The sequence below is a fragment of the Rhynchophorus ferrugineus genome, unplaced genomic scaffold (genome assembly GCF_030347505.1).
Source record: "Rhynchophorus ferrugineus isolate W39M unplaced genomic scaffold, kcgeb_rfMv2 rfM3, whole genome shotgun sequence".
In the NCBI taxonomy this organism is placed as follows: Eukaryota; Metazoa; Arthropoda; class Insecta; order Coleoptera; family Curculionidae; genus Rhynchophorus; species Rhynchophorus ferrugineus.
The window spans coordinates 64,698,863-64,718,421 of NW_027472582.1; the positions used below are offsets into that span (position 1 = coordinate 64,698,863).

The 19,559-nt window shown below is 29.5% G+C and overlaps 1 protein-coding gene across 1 annotated transcript in view; it reads left to right on the top strand.

Annotated features, from left to right (window-relative positions):
* Nucleotides 1–895: 895 nt before the first annotated feature.
* Nucleotides 896–19,559, top strand: part of LOC143192436 (uncharacterized) — a 55,441-nt gene continuing 36,777 nt past the window's right edge. The window contains exons 1-2 of the mRNA XM_076397786.1: nucleotides 896–1,103; nucleotides 17,217–17,291. Coding sequence (XP_076253901.1) covers nucleotides 1,031–1,103; nucleotides 17,217–17,291 — 148 coding nt within the window. The 5' untranslated portion in view covers nucleotides 896–1,030. The remainder of the gene's footprint in view (nucleotides 1,104–17,216; nucleotides 17,292–19,559) is intronic.

A 19,559-nucleotide genomic window follows, 5' to 3' on the forward strand; every position in this document is an offset into this window, starting at 1 on the left:
GTTAATATTTAGTGTGTTAGAGATGCATGTGCCACTGCCATGAAATTTAGAACAATTCCCATTTCTCTTCTAGATGATACATCTTCTGTACTAAATAAAATTGGTTTTGTATTTTTAAGATTGGATCATTCTCACTCACCATATTCCAGATCCCCCCTATAATGTAAGCTTGCATATAATAATGCTTGTGTTTTCTGACCATTTATTTCTTTAATATGAAGAGTTTAACATATATTGCACATCTATTTGCATACGCGTTTTTAGTCGAGTGAACAGAAATTAAAATTGGCGGGTTTTAATTTTTTATAACACCAGCATATAAAAACGGATTATATACGGATTTCAAGATTTTCTAATTAGTTCATAAATATTATTTTTACTAAATCCTCAAAGGTTGGAACTGTAAGTTTTGTTCCTTCACTTCTTTTTGCTTGGGTATAGCAAAATAACAACCATCAGGGAACAATCATCTACCTACCAACCAAACTGTTCACTCGCCAGTTTTTAAGCTTAATATCAAGGACCGTAGTTTGGATTCCAGTTTAAGCAGTAAGTCCAGTCCAAATAAACCCTAGTTAGTAAAAATAGATACTAAAATATTAAACAGATTATTATATTAAACAGATAGAATAACAGATTATGCTTTAATCCTCTATATCTGTAAGTTATTCAGCTAATCAAAGCTTTCATTAAAGCTTCTATTCCAAATAATTTAACCAAAGTTGCTTAAGTAATACGTAACTCGTATATTTGTATATATAAATTAAAATAGATTTTATTGAGCGACTACAACTATCGTTCCCTACCGATAGTCGTGGAGCACTGTTCGTTTCTGTTTTCTTTATTAAAATTAGCGACCCACAGAGAGCTTTCGGCTTCTTATAAAATCGAATCGGTTTGATATGGACGGATGTTTGTCAGAACGCGATAGCCACGGGCCGGAACAGATGCGTTAAAAACGAAAAATCTCAAGAATAACGGCGGGTCGTGTTGTAAATCGGTTTCTTTTTTATTGAAATTGGACTTTTAGATGAAGTTAGGAATTATGCATCTCAATTTGGATCGATCCTTTCTTCTGATTGCTATTCTTCTACTAGTTATTTGTAAGTAAACAAAAACATATTTTTTGCTCGGTTATATATACATTATATTAATATTAACTTGAGTAAATTACTTTTATTAGTATAATTTATTAGTCAATAACATCAATAATAACTACTATAAATACTAATATTGTTATTTAACATTTTTTTTCGTGGAGATTAAAAAAGCAGTATATTGTGCGATTATCGATAGTACATAAGTGTAATATTATTTTTATATTTATATCTTTCTAATTTTTTGAAACCTTCAAATACTTTGCAACTATGCATATATCATTTATTAGTCTTTCTGTAAGGTCTTATTATAAAAAAACATTGGCAAACATCATTTAAATTATTATTGTTACAGATTATGTTTGCAAAATAGAATAAGTTTTTAAAATAAGCAACATAATAACCAGAGCGCATTACCAAAATGATATACCAGAAGAGATTACTGTTGATTATGTTGCAATATTTAATTCCTATCAATATTTATATCTAATATTATATATTCTAATTAAACTAATTCGCCACATATTACTAATATTTTTTTTTTTGATTTCAAAATTATAATTTTGTTCTAACATATATATAACTGTGACTAATCTATCAAAGCTATGATTTCAAAGGTCCTAGATTATTTTAGAGAAATGCTACATATATCTTACTTTCTAGTTTCATAATGAAATATTTATAATTACTGTTATTTTTGATGGTTGATATATAATATTAACATAAATTAAAACTATGTTATTTTTTATTTCACATTGTTAATTATATTGTAATATAACGTTACGAATAATTAATTATTCTCTATATAATACTTAATTTCCTTCATCTCGCTTATTATTAGTGTTAATGTTATGAAAGTTAATAGTAGATAACAAACTAAAAATACTATACATCTATAACTATTTTTAAGTATTTTAAAATAATTACCTTTTTACCATTTCTGATATTTAGAAATTTATATTAATATAGTGTTAATAAGATCGCCAATATTCTAAATATAATAATCAACATTTTTTATCTCAAATAAGGAACATGGTTTTCTACGAACCCTATTCTATTGACCATATTAAAAAATTAAGGCTTCCTGCAATTATTGCTTCAAAATGACCAACCCCAATTTAAATATATAATAAGGACTTTAATTTAACGTCTGTATTTAACAAAACATTGCTGAGCAATAATATAATTTAAAGCAATATGCATTATTTGAACCACTCTTTTTCAGTACCTTATTGATTGTTTGTATCTCTGTTATCTCTATCTATACAGATACAATTGATTGGTTTGACAGATTAATTATACAAATTTTCAAATCACTTCAAAAGACGAAGAATGCGTTCAAAGCGAAATCAGTATGTTGCGTGAAAATTAAGGAAAATCGTATTCAACAATGGATGATAGTATGATTAAATGCATTATACCAATTTTTTTATTAAGTCTTCTTAAAAAAAGTTATAAAGAACGTGTATGTACACCTTGAAATAAGCAATTTAATTTAAAGGCTCTATTTACCAACACGTTACTAAGGAATAGTAGAACTATCTGTAACAACCGACTTTATCGTAGGCTTATTTATTTTTCTTAATTATATACATTATTCGTGGATTCTTAGTAAAATCGATCCTTAATATATCCCCATAGAAGATACTTTAATTACGTCAAAATCAGTTGTCACATGAAGCACTTTTTCCTTCAAGATAAGATCAGGAATTTATTTCTGTTTTTTCTTTCATTTTTTAAGCGTACTTGTTCATATAAATTTCACATATCAATAATGCATGTGTCGTTTTCAAGATGACCAAAATTGAACCAAGTAAAAATTTTGAAAACTCTCCTTTGAAGCCAACTTTACTCTATTAAGAAAGTTGTACAAGGAGATCAGAACAAATAGTAGATGTTCAGTGGGTGGATGCATCAGAACTTCTACGCTAATATTTCGCAATTTTTACCGAGTTATAAATGTGTGTAACAACTAACTCGATTGCATTAGTTGTCCAATTACTTGTTGGTTTAGGTTCAACCTAATGATGAACAATGCTTTCGAATCCCAACTGTGTGTGAAGCTTCTCCGGAGTTTAGCCACATTTTTTCGCAAAGTATTAATATACGTGATCTATAATCTATCCAAAGTTATCTTGTACATTCGTCATCTAAATTTGTGACGTCAAAACGGTGCAATGCTGCCGTATCAACTCTGAGTTTTAGCTCGGTTTGGCTTTGACATACAACAACATTTTAATCTAAATAAATTAATTAAACAAAAATACCGTTGCCAAATATAATTTATTTTAACATTATAGTAAATCTAATGCATATATTATCAAACGATTTAAAACTACAAGTAAGTGCACAGTTATAATAGTTTGTAGGCTAAGGTTGTGTTTGATTATATTTACAATGAACTCTTTTCCATACCACCAAGTTATAGTTCTACGCTCGTTTGAAGTTGTATCTCCTGTAGGCCTAATCCACCTAATTAATAATTGTATATCCAAGTAATATATTTTACTTTCATTAGAGAGTATATTTACCTTTTACGCTTAGTTCTTGTGTCCTTCGGTACAGTGTTTCCTTGTTTTGTCACCCGCTTCCTATGAGGACAGTTTTTTTTCGGCAAATTCAAGATCATACTTTTCATTTTTTGAGATATTTATCTCAATTTATTTATATATAACCTCTTGTCACTGTTGTTTTGAAGAATTTTGCAGACGATTGGCAACCGGACGGCTTTGACAGATTAGTTCGATAACACGTTCGAACTTATCAGAGAGCAATGTGTCTCCTTTTAACTAGAATAAAACGAAAAGGAAAATATTGTCTTGATTCTAAAACGACTTTACATATTGCGGCAGGTAATACATTAAACATCTTGCTGACGTAAGTACAAAAAAACTTTGGGTAGACTATACTTATCATCGCTCGTAAAAAGGGCTCAATTTCGCTTTGTTTTAACAGCAATTCACATATAGAAATTAGGTTTATATTTTGACAGTTAGTGTAAAGTTTTAAGTGATCTGTCTTATGCAAATGAGTTTTATTCAAAACTGTTTTATAATATATATTTATTATTTTAAAATTTATTTATAGACATAGGCCCCGACACACTTTGTTATTTAGCGACTTAAAATATTCTCTTAATTTTAACGAACACTCTCCTTCATTTTATATATATTATAAACTTCTTTAAACGAAACTCGATCCTAGTACGTTAATGTTGACGAGCTAAACACTTAGCCCGCATGGTTACCCGCTAGGTAATCTTATATATTTATTTAACTAGGTATATTAACCTGGATATTTCCCAAACAAAAACAATCAAACCATTTCTAATACTGAAGTTTACTTAAACATTCATCACTATAAACACCACGCAATTTCCGATGAGCCTACGCTGTATTTTTCACTATTTGGAGGTAAAAAAGTAACATATAACAAGAACCACCTTATGAAATTTATAATTCTTCAAACAAAATGCAATAACTTTCTACACTCTATGACATGGCTTCATTGACCAATCATCAGTTTCACATCCATTAAGATAAACCGAAATTACCTTTTGTTTAACCTTAAAAAGGGGATAAACTTCAACTGTATTTGTTCCCTTCAAAAAACAATATTTTATAAACACGCGAAATTCCTTTTTATCCATTTTTTTCACAATAACAAAAGCTTCACTCAAAATGTTATAATTCACAAACTAATGATCCGACAGCTGTCAAATTTACACACGGATCTTTTGAGGATTAGGGCTAACTAAAAAACATATGGATTTAATTCTAGTAGCGCCATCTATGTGTCAGCCACGGACTTTTCAATTGTCCTGTTATATTTGTATATATATGCATTTTTATTTCTAGTCAAAATATCGATGATTAAATTTAATCATTCGACGTGATAAATTAGCAACAACGATTGATTTCCTATTGTACCGATTATTCTTAATTTATATCGATCTGTTAACTCTTACGTCGCATATATATCACCGGTGCTATTTTCGTTTATACTGCATTAATTGGAAAGAAACCTATAGGAACATATCGGACAAGATCTAGGCCAAAAGACATTAATCCGCGTGCGATGCGTGTTCGGGGCATGTCAAAGATTTAAAGGTCCTAAATTTAGATATGGAAATAACCTTATGGATGTTTTATGGTCCTCTACGTGTGGAAAACGAGAGGGTCATTAATTCTGGAGTTTGATGATGTTTTGAGTCGGTCAAATCAAGACGACAGTTGTTCTAACACGTCTCTACTACTGTCTATTGGTTTTATTAATTGGTCTGTAGTGGCTAGAATATTTGAAATATGGTTTCGACAATTCAATTGTGGGGATTTCAACGTTTGAGATTATTTTTATTAATCTCTTAGAACTTAAACCATCTACCCGTGGCCAATAAGTATTATTATATGATTTCCGTTATACAAAATAACTACATAAATACCCCAGAGTTCAATATCATATGCCAAATGGGTCTAAGTATTGACTTATACAGCAAAACCTTGTTATCTAATTATAATATAGATATATTTATATATTTTGGTTTAGTTTAAGGCCAAGCTGTTTGCGTTTTTGTTTTGTATTTAACGTTGTCTGCTTGTTGTTCTTCTACAAAAGATAAATCAAATAAAAATAATGAACTAAAAGTCAAAGTTAAAGTCGGCAAAATTGCGACGTATTGACGTCTTAAATTATGATGATTTGAGTTCACTTTCTGACGAAATCCAAGCCGATGATCCGCAATAATATTGTTTTCCTCTATTGTTATGTTAAGCTTCTTGAACAGTTTCTCAAAAATTTTGGGAGACTATACTATATATATTTACATAATTATATTTCTAATACACACTATTAATTGTAGAACATAGTGCATTATTCTAAGAAACGCAGCAATTGTGAGGAACAATTTTGTTCCAAATACAACGTGAGGCAAAAGTCCCGTTACCATTTTGATTGCCTATAACTTTGCTCAAAGAAAAGATAAGTAATGCCACTCGCCCCATCTTGCTGAAACCACATGTCCTCTAGTCCTTGCTCTTCCATTTCAGGCATAAGAAAATTTCGAGTCATGTCAGTACCGTTCAGCAGTAACAGTAACTGCAACACCTTGGTCATTTCCGAAAAAATACCATATAGTTATTTTTAATGGATGCAATGATGTTTCATGAATTAATTGTGGATTCTGTGTTCCTCAAAACCGACTGTTCTGTTTATTGACGTGGCTACTGAAAAGAAAATTATCAATTTAGACGAAAATCTTCAATTTCACCAGCCTCAGGATAGCGTTACTGTACTCAACTCGTTGATCAGGATCTCTCGGTAACATTTTTTGGACTAATTGAATTTTGTACGGGAATATTTTCAAATCAGTTTTCAAAATTCGCCTTAAACTGCGTGCAGAAACGTGTAATTAGGAACCACGTCTCCGAATTAATGTTTCCGAAGGCTCTGGTGCGCGATAGTATTGCAGGCATGTCTGTTTTCGTACCGTACTGTCGAAAATTCGCATGTAAACGATAAATTGTGGTTTTGTGAGGCACGGGACGATTAGGATATTTTTGTAGCAATAATGGAACGATTCTTTTCATTAAATATTGTCACTATTTCTGCTCATTCTTGTGGAGTATATTTATCCATAATCATATTTGGACGTCTACAAAATACCGAGCTCTGGTAGCGGGACTTTTGCTCCACCTGTTTCAAAATTTAAAGGAAACAGTTGATCAAATTAAATTCTTTGTTATTAGAATCGCAGAGCACGTATAATTTGTAAATATTTTCATAACTTTTTTAAAAAGTATATGAATATCTAAAACACTAGTAAATAGAGATTATTCAAAATAGTAAGATCAATAAAATATAATGATGATTTTTAATATTATCATAACATTTGAATTAACTCGATTCAAATGTTGATCATTGTCACATTTAAATAATCAACATAAATTAGTTTTTGATGTTATAGCTGCAACTTGTTAATATAATTAAAGCTGCACTATCACCGATTGACTGATAGTAAATTTATTTATTAGGTCAATTATATAAGCGATAAACAAACCGTTAACCTTCGAATTTCATTTCCATCTATTACGGATACATCTGTTACATATTTAAACCAAATATGTTCATCGATGCAACTCTTCATATTTCTGGATAGGAATAACAATCAATTGTATACTCATAGATTATGACGTATATTACACGTTATAAACAACACTATAAATTTTGTTAACAATATACCGAGTAATAAATTTGTCTTCGTTTTAAAGGCTTAACTTATGACGTCGATCTGAACGGATAATTTAAATTAATTCCATATAGATCAATAGGCGGTCGTGTTCTATTAAATATTTTTGTTGTATCTGATTTAGTTTTTATTAAAATTTAATTTGGTCAAGAAATATTGGCGCTTAAACGAACAATTAATCGATAACAAATTGTTGTAAGAAGCTATAAATAATTTGGTGATATAATAGGTTGTATAGGCATTTTGTTGTATTGAATTCTTCGTTTAATATAAAAAATTAAGACGTGAAAAGACATCCGTTAACAGTTATATTTTTTTATTATTTAATTAATAAATTGTTACTAGTCGTTTCGGTCTAATCTACAATTTGTCTTTATGATAACTTAAATCTAGGTATATAACTAGGAGGACCCATCGGCCCTATCTCAATCTTTGGTGAAATAATGTTTATACATGTCACTGCTGAATTTTTTAATATATGTACCTCACTACACAACAGATGGTTTGGTTCTTTTGAGTCTATGTCCTGTTCTGATGGTATTCAAAAGTTGCAATATTTTAATATTCGTATGAGAATGGAGTCTTTCCTCATGCCCACTTGCAATTCTCTTAATTTCTTGACTGACTGTGGGTATCTGAAGGTCTCGATGTCGATAATCAGTCCTATAGTATTTGGATGCACCCACAATACCTCTCAGGACTTTGTTCTAAAAAATTTTTATTTTATTTATGTTACTCTTTGCAGAACATCCCCATAATTGAACTCCGTGTGTCCATATAGGTTTCCAATATTTGCTTATATAATAGCAATTTATTATGTACTGATAATTGTGATTTTCTTCCAATTAGCCAGTAAATTTTCCTATATTTCAATTCCAGTTCTTTTCTTTTCTTCTTTATATGTTCCTTCCAGCGAAGTTTTGCATCGAGATTCATTACGAGATATTTAGCGTTGTTGCTATATGGAATGATAGTGTGATTTAATTTTATTGGTGCTTGTACGGTCTGTTTATAGGTGAACTGCACATGTACAGATTTACTTTCATTAATTCTTATTTTCCAAGCTTGTGTCCAATTATTTATATTTTCACTTGCCTGTTGTAATTTTCGTAAGGCTTCTTCATTATTGTCTCCCACAGCTATAATCGCGGTATCATCAGCAAATGTAGCCATCATGATATTTTCCATTTGTGGTATATCACAAGTTTAAAATAGATAAAGCATTGGTCCCAGTACACTTCCTAGTGGTACACCTGCTTTAGCTTCTTTTATTTAAGAGTAAGTTTCTTCTTGTTTGACTCTAAACATTATGGTTGTAATGAATGATTTTAATAGTTCGGTGTGTTGTTTTGATAGCATTTTCGGTAGTTTATGAACAGGGCCTTCAAGCCAAACCTTATCGAAGGCTTGTGCTACATCTAAGAATATAGCTGAGCATACTTTTTGACTTTCGTAGGCTTTTTCAATAACATCTGTTATTCTGTGGACCTGGTCAATTGTTGAGTGCTTGTTAATAAACCCAAACTGGTGTGTTGGTATTAGGTTTTTTCTCTCTATGATTGGTTTTATTATTTTCAACAGGAGTTTTTTAAAAAGCTTAGATATTACTGGCAGCAGTGATATAGTTCTATAGGATTTTATTTCGTTTGGTGACTTCCCAGGTTTTAGGATCATCATAATTTCCGCCATCTTCCAAATGTCTGGGACATGTTTTAATCTAAATGCTATATTGATCAAGTTGCTGAGTTTTATAATTCCCTATCTTGGTAGATCTTGCAGTAATTCTCCTGTTATTAAATCGTAGCCTGGTGATTTCCTGGGGTTAATGTCAGTTTTAATAACTTTGATTAACTCTTTCGGCGTGACTTATTCAATCATCGAATTTCCAGCTTCTATGTTCGACAAATTATGTTCAATATTAGTTTCGTTTGGTTTGAAAGTTTTTTCTAGATATTCAGCAAATGCTTCTGCTTTTTGGTGATTGTCACGTACCCAATCCCCACATAGATCTCTTATAGGTGGACTGTGTAGACATGAGCGCTTTAGATATTTTGTCGCTTTCGAGAGTAAGTAATCAGTTTCTTTATCATCTGTTAAATTTCTGAGATAGTCATTTATGATTTTGGTTTTTATTTCCAGTATTTCTCTTTTCAGTCTTTGGGTTATAATGTTTAAACTATATTTATTTTCGGGTGTTCTGTTTTGTTGCCATTTTTTTCGTAATTTATGTTTTTCAGCTACTATTTCTTTCACTTCTTTTGGATAATTAATTCCTGCTTATTAATAAGCAGCTTGTTGAATATCTACTACGAATTTTTCTGCTTCAAGATTTAATTGTTCAGTTGAACAGTTATTTTTGATTTCAGTCATTTTTTCATCATTTTGTCGTATTTGACTTCTTGCGTATACTCCTTTTGGTTTTAACCAATTCTACTATCATTCTACGTATAATTCTCATCCCTTTTGGTCTTATATTGTTAAAGCCAGTCCTTTATTACGCATTGTGCAAAAAAATATTTTATTTCATTTTTATTGAAAGAATTTTAATGTTCTTCCGTTCCTTGGTGACCTAATAGTAAATGTGTTCTATATATTGCGGAATAACAGAGACAGATTTAGTGGTATCTTCAGGCATCTTACTAATCAATCTGAGTAATACTTTAACTGCAGTTTTATATTTTAGAAATATGTGAATCAAAAATGCTGAAAATAAAATTCGTGTATGTAAAAAAGTGCGAGTTTGAAAACGATTTAAAGAATATTTTGCTTTATAAATACAGATGAAACTGAGGTTTAACATCATGAATTTGTATAGACATCACCTATTCGTACATACTTAGAACCCCCTATTCCTACATTTTAATAAACTCAAGCGTATAAAGCTGATTTCATCGAACGAAGAATGTTGAAGTCTATTTCGGCAATTTTCTGAATTCCCACTTTGGAAATGAAATCCATACATCAGAACATCACTAAAACAAGTGGATTGAAGTTCAAAGAAGCTGTGATGTTTAATTAAATATAATTTGAACCATGAAATCACCTTTTTCCCATTAAGTGAAATTCAGAATGTTAAAAATAATAATTATTATTCATTCACTGTTAATTTCAAAATTCTGAAAACAGTTATATATTGCGTAGGACGTTTAATTATTAGGGATTTATTAATGCCATAATAATGCAAAATTTTGGTGAACACAGTTCATATAGTTCAAGTTGTTAGTTTTCAAAAAATACGTCAAATCAAAATTGCCTTCCTTCTAATCTATTATTAATCATCAAAAATTATCAAAAAATTACACTGGATGTCCTTGAAACAGAACTGCTAAAATCTACCCTCGTAATTATGTATCTTATACATATTTCGGTATAGATACAAATTTTAATAAAACCTTGACATTTTAACACCTACTTTATTTGAAAATTAAAATTCGCATTATTTTTGTTCGCTTATTTTGTACATTTCAATTATTTACAAACATGAATAGAAAATAAAATATTATTTCTTTTTTATCTTAGATCTAGAGATTTATGATAAGCATTTTAAATGAGCAATAATTTATATAAACATAAACAGCTTTTTAATTTAAGAAATAATTTATATAATAATATATATTATAATTAATATATTATAAGAAATAGATCGTTTATTTTAAAAAAATTATTATTTATAAAATTTGCAGAATGCTTTGTTTACAATCAAATAAAGAAGAATACATGCAGAAGTCATATGCAATATAGAATAAGTAAAAATAGATAGATAGAATAGATGTCTTGTTAAAATATTTATGCCAAAATAAATCCTGTTACCTTATTATAAAAGAAATTCATTGTAATATCGCTACCGCATATCTGAATTTAGTTATACATAATATTCCAAATTTTAAACTTCTACCCTAATTCCATACTTTCTCGAAATAATAGCATATGCATTAAAATAATATATACTTATAATAATATATAATATAACATATCTCATATTATAATTATTTAAGGCTTCGAGCTTGAGGCGCTGACCTACACTGTTATTTTTATACCAGATGTTGGTGCTGTATCATTGTTAATTTCAAAACCAAACGCAAACCTACATGCAAAACTATTATTTATGGATGTGCAGATATACTATTAGATGAATTTTGCAACCTTGCATATTTTCCAGCTGCTAAACGATGTCTGAATTTTTATGAAAATCAGTTGACTGTTGAAGTTGTTAAAGTAATTAACTCGTAAGAATTTTTCAAGGATCCCCTTTATCTTGCCCGATAAGATGGTAGCTTGCAGTGATGTTTCATTACTCAAGAATCATGAGAGAAATACTACAATACAAAAACGTTTCTTTATCTACAACAAACAATCTCTTTGCACAATTAGGACAATATTTAATGTCTCTTGGCTTAATCTCATATTACACATCTATTAGACTGTATTGTATTAATTTCAATCACTTTAAATTAATTAATATAATCCTTCCAGTAAAACAACCAATGCTCCAGATGACGTTGAAGATACAGTCAAATGCAGTTTGTTAAAAATTTAAAAATTTGTTTTAAAGGCGTAGCAGATTTTGCCTCTCATTTTATACTAGTTAAAAAGAGAGAATGTCTAATATCAGTCTATAAAATTCGATTTGTATTGGTACTGATTAACATTGCTGTAAAATGTACTAAATTAAACAAAAACGAAGAACAAAATTCTTCAAAATATTAGTGATAATAATTAAAGGTTACCGCCAAACGCTGAGAACCAAAATTCTGAGTTAAGTCACAAACATTGCGCTGATGTCATAAATTTTGATGACCTGCATTGGCTGTTTTATTTGATAGACTATGTCAGAAAAATAAATATATCTTAGTTTATCTTGACTCCAGTTATAATGAGAAAACCTATTATATGAACAAAATTATTGTTATTATTTGTTAAATTATATCAAATGACACTTACAGAATTAGTTAAGTTGCCGCATGCTTAGCTGTTAGGCTTTAGTCCCAGATATTATGCAAGATTTTTAAATTAGTACATAATAACAAAATAGCTTTATTGTCTATATAGCTGTAAAAATCTATTTTAAGACTCTTCCAACTTCTGCAGTTCAGTTTTTGGACACTATTGTGATTAAATGAAATAAATATTTCATCCTCTTCAAAATATTCACCCGTATAATAAAATATTCACCGAGTATAATATATTTATGCCAACATTTGTTCAGTTCTATTTGAACCTCCTTAATGGGATCAAAATTATATCCTTAAAGTAGATTTTTTACCCCAGCCAATAGTTAATGATTAGTGGAAATAAATAAATCAATAAATCAATCAATATCAAAAATAAATCAAGTCAATAATAACTCATGGAGTTGCATATATGTCGTTAATATAGATATAAATAAGATAATTTAACAGATAGAGGATGTAACATCATAGTAAGTGTATATAATCTAAACCTGTAAAAAATTAAAAAAAAATTCATTATATTTTAAAGTCTCCTTTTTACCAACTAACCGTAGTTGGACTGGACCTACTCTTAATATAGGCCCCAAAACATAGTCTTCGGCATTAAGACTACCAACTTATAGTGACGACTAACTTAGAAATCATACCAGAAGACATCCTGTCTTACACTGACTGGTTACTAGCGCAACTGAATCATTTTCTTTGTCAGATTTTCCATTCTTGTCTTTTAGGGAATCATAATTATAAAAAATAACAAACATAAACTTACAACCATGTCCCATTGGGATTTGAACACGCGACTATGGCAACAGTTGGAGGACCGTCCTGTCACCTAGACCACTCTGTCAGTAAAACCTGCTAAATTAATATTGATATAGAAAATAGGAATACTCTTAAATATGCAAAAATCAACTAAGGAGACTCAGTATTTCAGAATATACTTGGTTTAAGTATAACTAAATCTCTATCAATAAAATTCCGTTGTAAAACAACCGCCTATACGGGACATATTTTCTTGTTTTCAACACAGTCAGAATAATCCACGTGGGATGGAAAATAATGGCCAATAAATTTAATAAAATAGAAAAAACTGCTGCGATTCGACCTGCTAAAGACATAAATTTGTAGTTTCCTCTTAGGTAGACATTGTATAATGTATTATGTTACTGTTCATGAAAGTCAAAGTATCCTAAGAATAACACACTAAAATATTCCGATTCATATTGATTATGTAGTGGAGGATTTAAGGTATTGGCAAGCGGACCAGCAATAATAGGTTACTTCCTACAGTTTCCAGTAAAATATTGTTTATAAAAAATTATTCAGTAATAAAATATTTAACAATTTGGAACGATTAGTATGCAAAAGTATATATCTTGAGATTAAATGTGCTATTATAGTCGTGTTGATAATGATATTAATAACACAAATTTGTTTATAAATTAAATAATTAGGTATACATTACGTAATCGAATCAATTGAAATTAAAAAATTGTGATTTTGAAAAACAATTTAAAATACATATTCATTAAAAATATTTTTCATCTCTCCATATTGCTCGTTCAAAGAATAGCTTATATATTTCGCTTTGTAAACTGGTGTTCATTATGCGCCAGAGCTAATACACAATTGTCTACGATTGACATTGTTGTAATTCATTTCATCGGATATAATCTAATTATTTCCGTTCAAAATACAATACTTACACCAGTTTACAATACACCAGTTTGGGTTTATTAACCAACATTCAACAATTGACCAGGTCCACAGAATAACAGATGTTATTGAAGAAGTCTACGAAAGTAAAAAAGTATGCTCAGCTATATTCTTAGATGTAGCCCAAATATTCTATAAGGTTTGGCTTGAAGGCCTTGTTCTAAACTACAGAAAATGTTATTAAAATTGTACATTACAACCTGAATGTTAAGAGTCAAACAAGAAGAAGCTTACTCTACAATAAAAGAAGCTGGAGCTGGCTACATTTGCTGATGATACTGCTATTATAGCTGTCGGAGACAAATAGTGAAGAAGCCTCACGAAAATTAAAACAGTCAAGTGACAATATAACTAATTGGACACATAAAAATAAAAATTAATCCGCGCATGTGCACTATAGCATTAAATAATATTATCATTCCATATATCAACAACGCTAAATATCTCGGAATGAATCTCGATGCAAAACTCTGCTGGTAGGAACATATAAAAAAGAAAAGTGAAGAACTGGAATGGAAATATAGGAAAATGTACTGACTCATTGGAAGAAAATTACATTTATCAGTACATAATAAATTGCTATTATATAAGCAAATACTGAAACCTATATGGACATACGTAGTTCAATTATGTGGATGTTCTGCAAAGAGTAACATAAACAAAACACAAATATTTAGGACTGATTACCTACATCGAGACCTTCAGATACCCACAGCAATTCAAGAAATCAAGAGAGTTGCAAGTGGGCATGAGGAAAGACTCCATTCTCATGAGAATATTGAAGTATTGCAGCTTCTGGATACCACCAGAACAGGACACAGACTCAAAAGAATCAAACCATCTGATCTTGTCTAGTGTTGTGTAGCGAGGTGCATATAATTAAAATTACAGCAATAACATGTATAAACATTATTTCACCAGACACTGAGATAGGGCCAATGGGTCCTCCTAGTTATATACCAAGATTTCAGTTATCATAAAGACAAATTGTAGGTTAGTCAGAAACAACTAGTAACAATGTAATAATTAAATAATAATAAAAAAAATATTAAAATAATGGAAAACATCTGATTTATTTGACTAAATAACCTGTGTTAAAATGGTTGCGAACAATATGTTGAAGTGATAAAGGAATTGTGTATTACTCGGGTAACTTTTTCGCTCATAAAAGTACTACTACATAATTTCAACTAATCTATTAATATATATTGGTATGGGTAAAAGTTGTATGTTGCTTATTTTCATACTTCCGATGACAGCTATTCCGGCAAAATATATATTTCCGCCTTGAGCTACAGAACTACAAGTGGTAATCAACAAGAACCACTAATGGACTAGAGACGGAAACATACAGATCAATAGCTGGAAATGTATTCATACCAATTTTGCATCGTGCCGAAAAGATAGAAACTTAATTATATCACCTGAAGGATACCCAATTCATTAAATAAAATCAGCTAAATACTAAGAAATCCTCAGATCAAGTAAAAATCCGGACTGTGTTTTTCGTTGACTAGTTGGAACTAATATCAAAGAGATTTTTAAACTTACTACAAATATGGAATTGCAATAAGCTATCAAACCAACTAGCAAGCCAACGCTGCCTTAACAAATGAATTCAATTAACAATGCTTACCACTACATAACAAATAAATATCTGCATGTAAAACACAAAAACTGTATAAAGGGTTAGTTTTAACTTTAGTTTAATTCTTTATAATGTTTAATATATAATTTTAAATTAACAAATACGTACTGATATATTAATCCCACACTCGTCTTGCTTGTGATTTAATTTCAGTACAAATACAAATACAAAAAAAATAGCAATAAGTGTAGACTGTACTCAGAAGTACGCTACCTAATAAAAGTTGTCATATTAAAAAATATATTTTCATTACACAAAGTACACACTAATTGTACATGGACACGACACTTTGTTGATTTTTTTTGTACTCGAAAAGTCTACTCTGTATAGTTAGTAACCTAGTTGCTGAAATCAGTAAAATAATTATTCCGTACTACATTTTAAACTCTTGCCTCCAAAAAATTAATGTCGATGTTCTGAGTTAATTAATACATATAACAAAATATAAACAAGCTATATACAATGTGTAAATGTTTATTGGTCTTTACTAAATTAATTATTAAAACAAGCTAAACAAAACTGGGGCATCACACATCAAATTGTATTATCTGATCGAAACGTTGTAACAACAAAATGTTAACAAACAACAGTTAGATGCAGCGGGGCATGTAAAATCACTCGAAATGCTTTTCTAGATCTGGCACGTACCCAACAGTTTGGAACACCTGGATCAAAAAATAAAACTATTATGTTACCCTTAAAAATAAAAAGAGATTTATGATAAGCTTCAGAAAGTCGGTGTCCAAGAATGAAGATTTATTAATATTACTTGATCTGGTATTACCTAGTCTCATTAATTATTATTTGATATCAGTTTTCATTTGCTATCAAAAAAGCTTAATAGCGGAATATTTGTGTATAGATCCATATACCTCTCTTGAATGTATATAAATACTCCTTAAATAGAAGAATCCAAAAATAAGTGTCCAATAATTTACCTTATTTCTCATATAACATAGTGTAAATCATCTTTTGATTTCCTTTTTATAGTCCAATTCAAGAGTAACTGAATTTATGTAGGACCAAGTTACTAAAATAGTTAATGTGGTCATTATTTTAATACAATTCTACAACATATTCTCCATTATTCTTTTTTACAAATATATTAATAGATATCACGAATATTAGTTTATATTTTCAATGACCTAACAACATCCAATAGTCATTACACACTGACCAATTAAAATATTACTTTTAAAAGACCGCTATCACACTTTTATCATTATATTTGAGTCAAAATTGGCCTAGGTCTATCGACAGCTAATAATTATAACCACAATTATTACCTGTTGACAACCAAATCCCAAGGGATGAATATTTCAAGGCACAATAGTTTTTCAGCCGCAATCAACATTTTACAGCAAAAATTTGACACTAATACATATATTAATTATACACTGCGTACATTATATTTTCATAAAAAATTATAACATATTTAATGGTTTAAATTAGCTTGTCACAGTTTCAGTTGTATATTATTTCTTTTTACAAATCAATGTATTGAAATCGCATGCAAGTTGTTAATAAAACACTATGATAATACTTCTTTCTATTAATTGTAGGCACACAAGAAACATTAGAGCACAAGAGCCGTCACCATAAAATCAGACACAAAAAACAGACTAAACACAGTACTGGTAAGTACATTTATAATGTGTTATCTGATTAAGTATTATAAGTAATTTTTATAAATCCAGTTTTAGAAAATATTTTTACCATCACTTTTTATTGTCCCATGTTTATTTTTTTTTGACAATGATCAAACAATAGGTTCTTGGAAAAAAGACAGATAATCTCGTTTAGAAAACCTGTAACTGTTTATATTCTCATGTGTAAAGTTTTGCATACTGAATGCTATTTGTTTTGTTTTCATACTAAATTTGTGATACAAAAGTTTTCATCAGTTTGATACAAAGCATTCATCTTTTGTGGATATCCAGTCATATTCAAACTCATTTACCCAATAATACAAAATTGTAAAAACTAGGATAAATGAAGCTATGAAATTCCTCTGGTTTAACTTCTATCTCTTTCATTGTTTCAAATGTTTATAAACAAACCATGTGACAGGTATAACCGAGCTTACTTGGAAAAAATCCTATTTTTGATTCTAAAACAGCCATTTTGAATTTTTATAATATCTAATTGGTCCAAATAATATTTTAGTTTATCATAATTTTTACTTGATCCAAAAATTAAATTTTTATTTCTACATATTTGTATTAACTTTTTTTGCAAAATGCCAATCGATGCCTCCCAACTACCTCAGACCAAAAGATAAAATAAATAATATTTGTCTGTATTTAGTGTTCTGGCTATACAAATAACTAACCCTTTGTATTAGGAAGTTTTAAGACATCTGAGAGATGTTATGATCAGTTAACTGGTTCCTTCATCAAGCCAATATAAACGACCTTGCGTGTGATCCTCTTGGCCTCTCAGAGATGCTCTCAAAGGACATTGAATGATATAAAAGAATTCGAAACTTTAAACAATAAGGATAAAATAAAATTGGAGAACTATATAGCATTTAGTGGAGAAATGAATCACGTTAAACAAAAAGCAGAGCAGTTGAGTGAAAATCAAAGAAATGTACTTGTTGGTCAAAAGATATTCACAACTTGACCTAACTTCAAAGAGATTAGTTTATCAATCAATTATAAAGCCCATTTAGTCTTATGGGCTGCAAATATGACGTTGCATTAATATTAAACTGACTATTAATCCAATACTAGCAAAAAAAAGTTCTGCTGTTAATATCTTATTTACACAATGCTTCTCGCAACTTTACCAAAGAATAGCTGACTGAACTCTCTGGAGATCTACGAAATTATCCAAGATTTCGCCTTAAAACATAAATAAGGTTACTGAATCGCAGCATCGTGAAAGCAATACAGCTGTTGAAGTGTACACGATTGAAGATTGAAGGTTAAAGCCACGCCACCTTATATATAGTGTATAAGTGTACTCTTAACTTCAGTTAAAATAGTTTAATTTAATTTTAGTTCGGGAAATACAAACAAAACAATTGTAATAAATTAATAAACATTTTATTAATAAAAATACTCTTTTTTACCGAATTTATTAAAATTACTCCATATATATTATAAAACAAAAAAAACCTTGGAACTATTAATACATTACAATTAACATTATGTAATATATGTCTGCAATATAGTTTAAAATTAATTATGTTAATGATATTCCAAGTTCCATTCATTGCTACATTCTTAACGTACATAACATAATTTATGTCATTTTTTTTCAGTTCTGTATAGCTCTTAGTTCATACCCATTATTTTAATCATTCCGTATGATTCAACTTGTGATTGCTTTTATATCATCTTTTTATTGATATGTGATTCATTTAGGATTGGATTCCGACGATCTGTTATATCACTTTTTTAAATATTTGTTCAATGTGAAATTATAGATATAGCCCCGCGCGTGGGACCCACAGCCATTAAACAAAAAGAGTCAAGTCGCCTTTTATTCATACTACAAAACGTCCTACGCCTTGTACACAATATGGTCAATAAATACATCGATCTGTCGGAAAAATATAATTTCAAGGAAGTGTTTAATATATTAATTAATAAGTGTGGTGTAATTAGAATATTGATAAATGAAGAAACTTCCATGTAACATGAATTTGGTTTTTCAATTTTGACTAAATTCCCTTGCAGATCATCACAAATATGTAGGATAACCAAATTAATAACAGAAACATAATATTTATGATATTGAAATAGTATTTATAAATACTGAAAAAATACTTCAAAATACTTCAAAAATAATTTAATATCTATAAATGTTGACATAACTCAATATTAAACGTATATAAATATTTGTTTTAATTGGATTGATAAATTTACTTTTCATTTGGCGTTATCCTATATATAGTC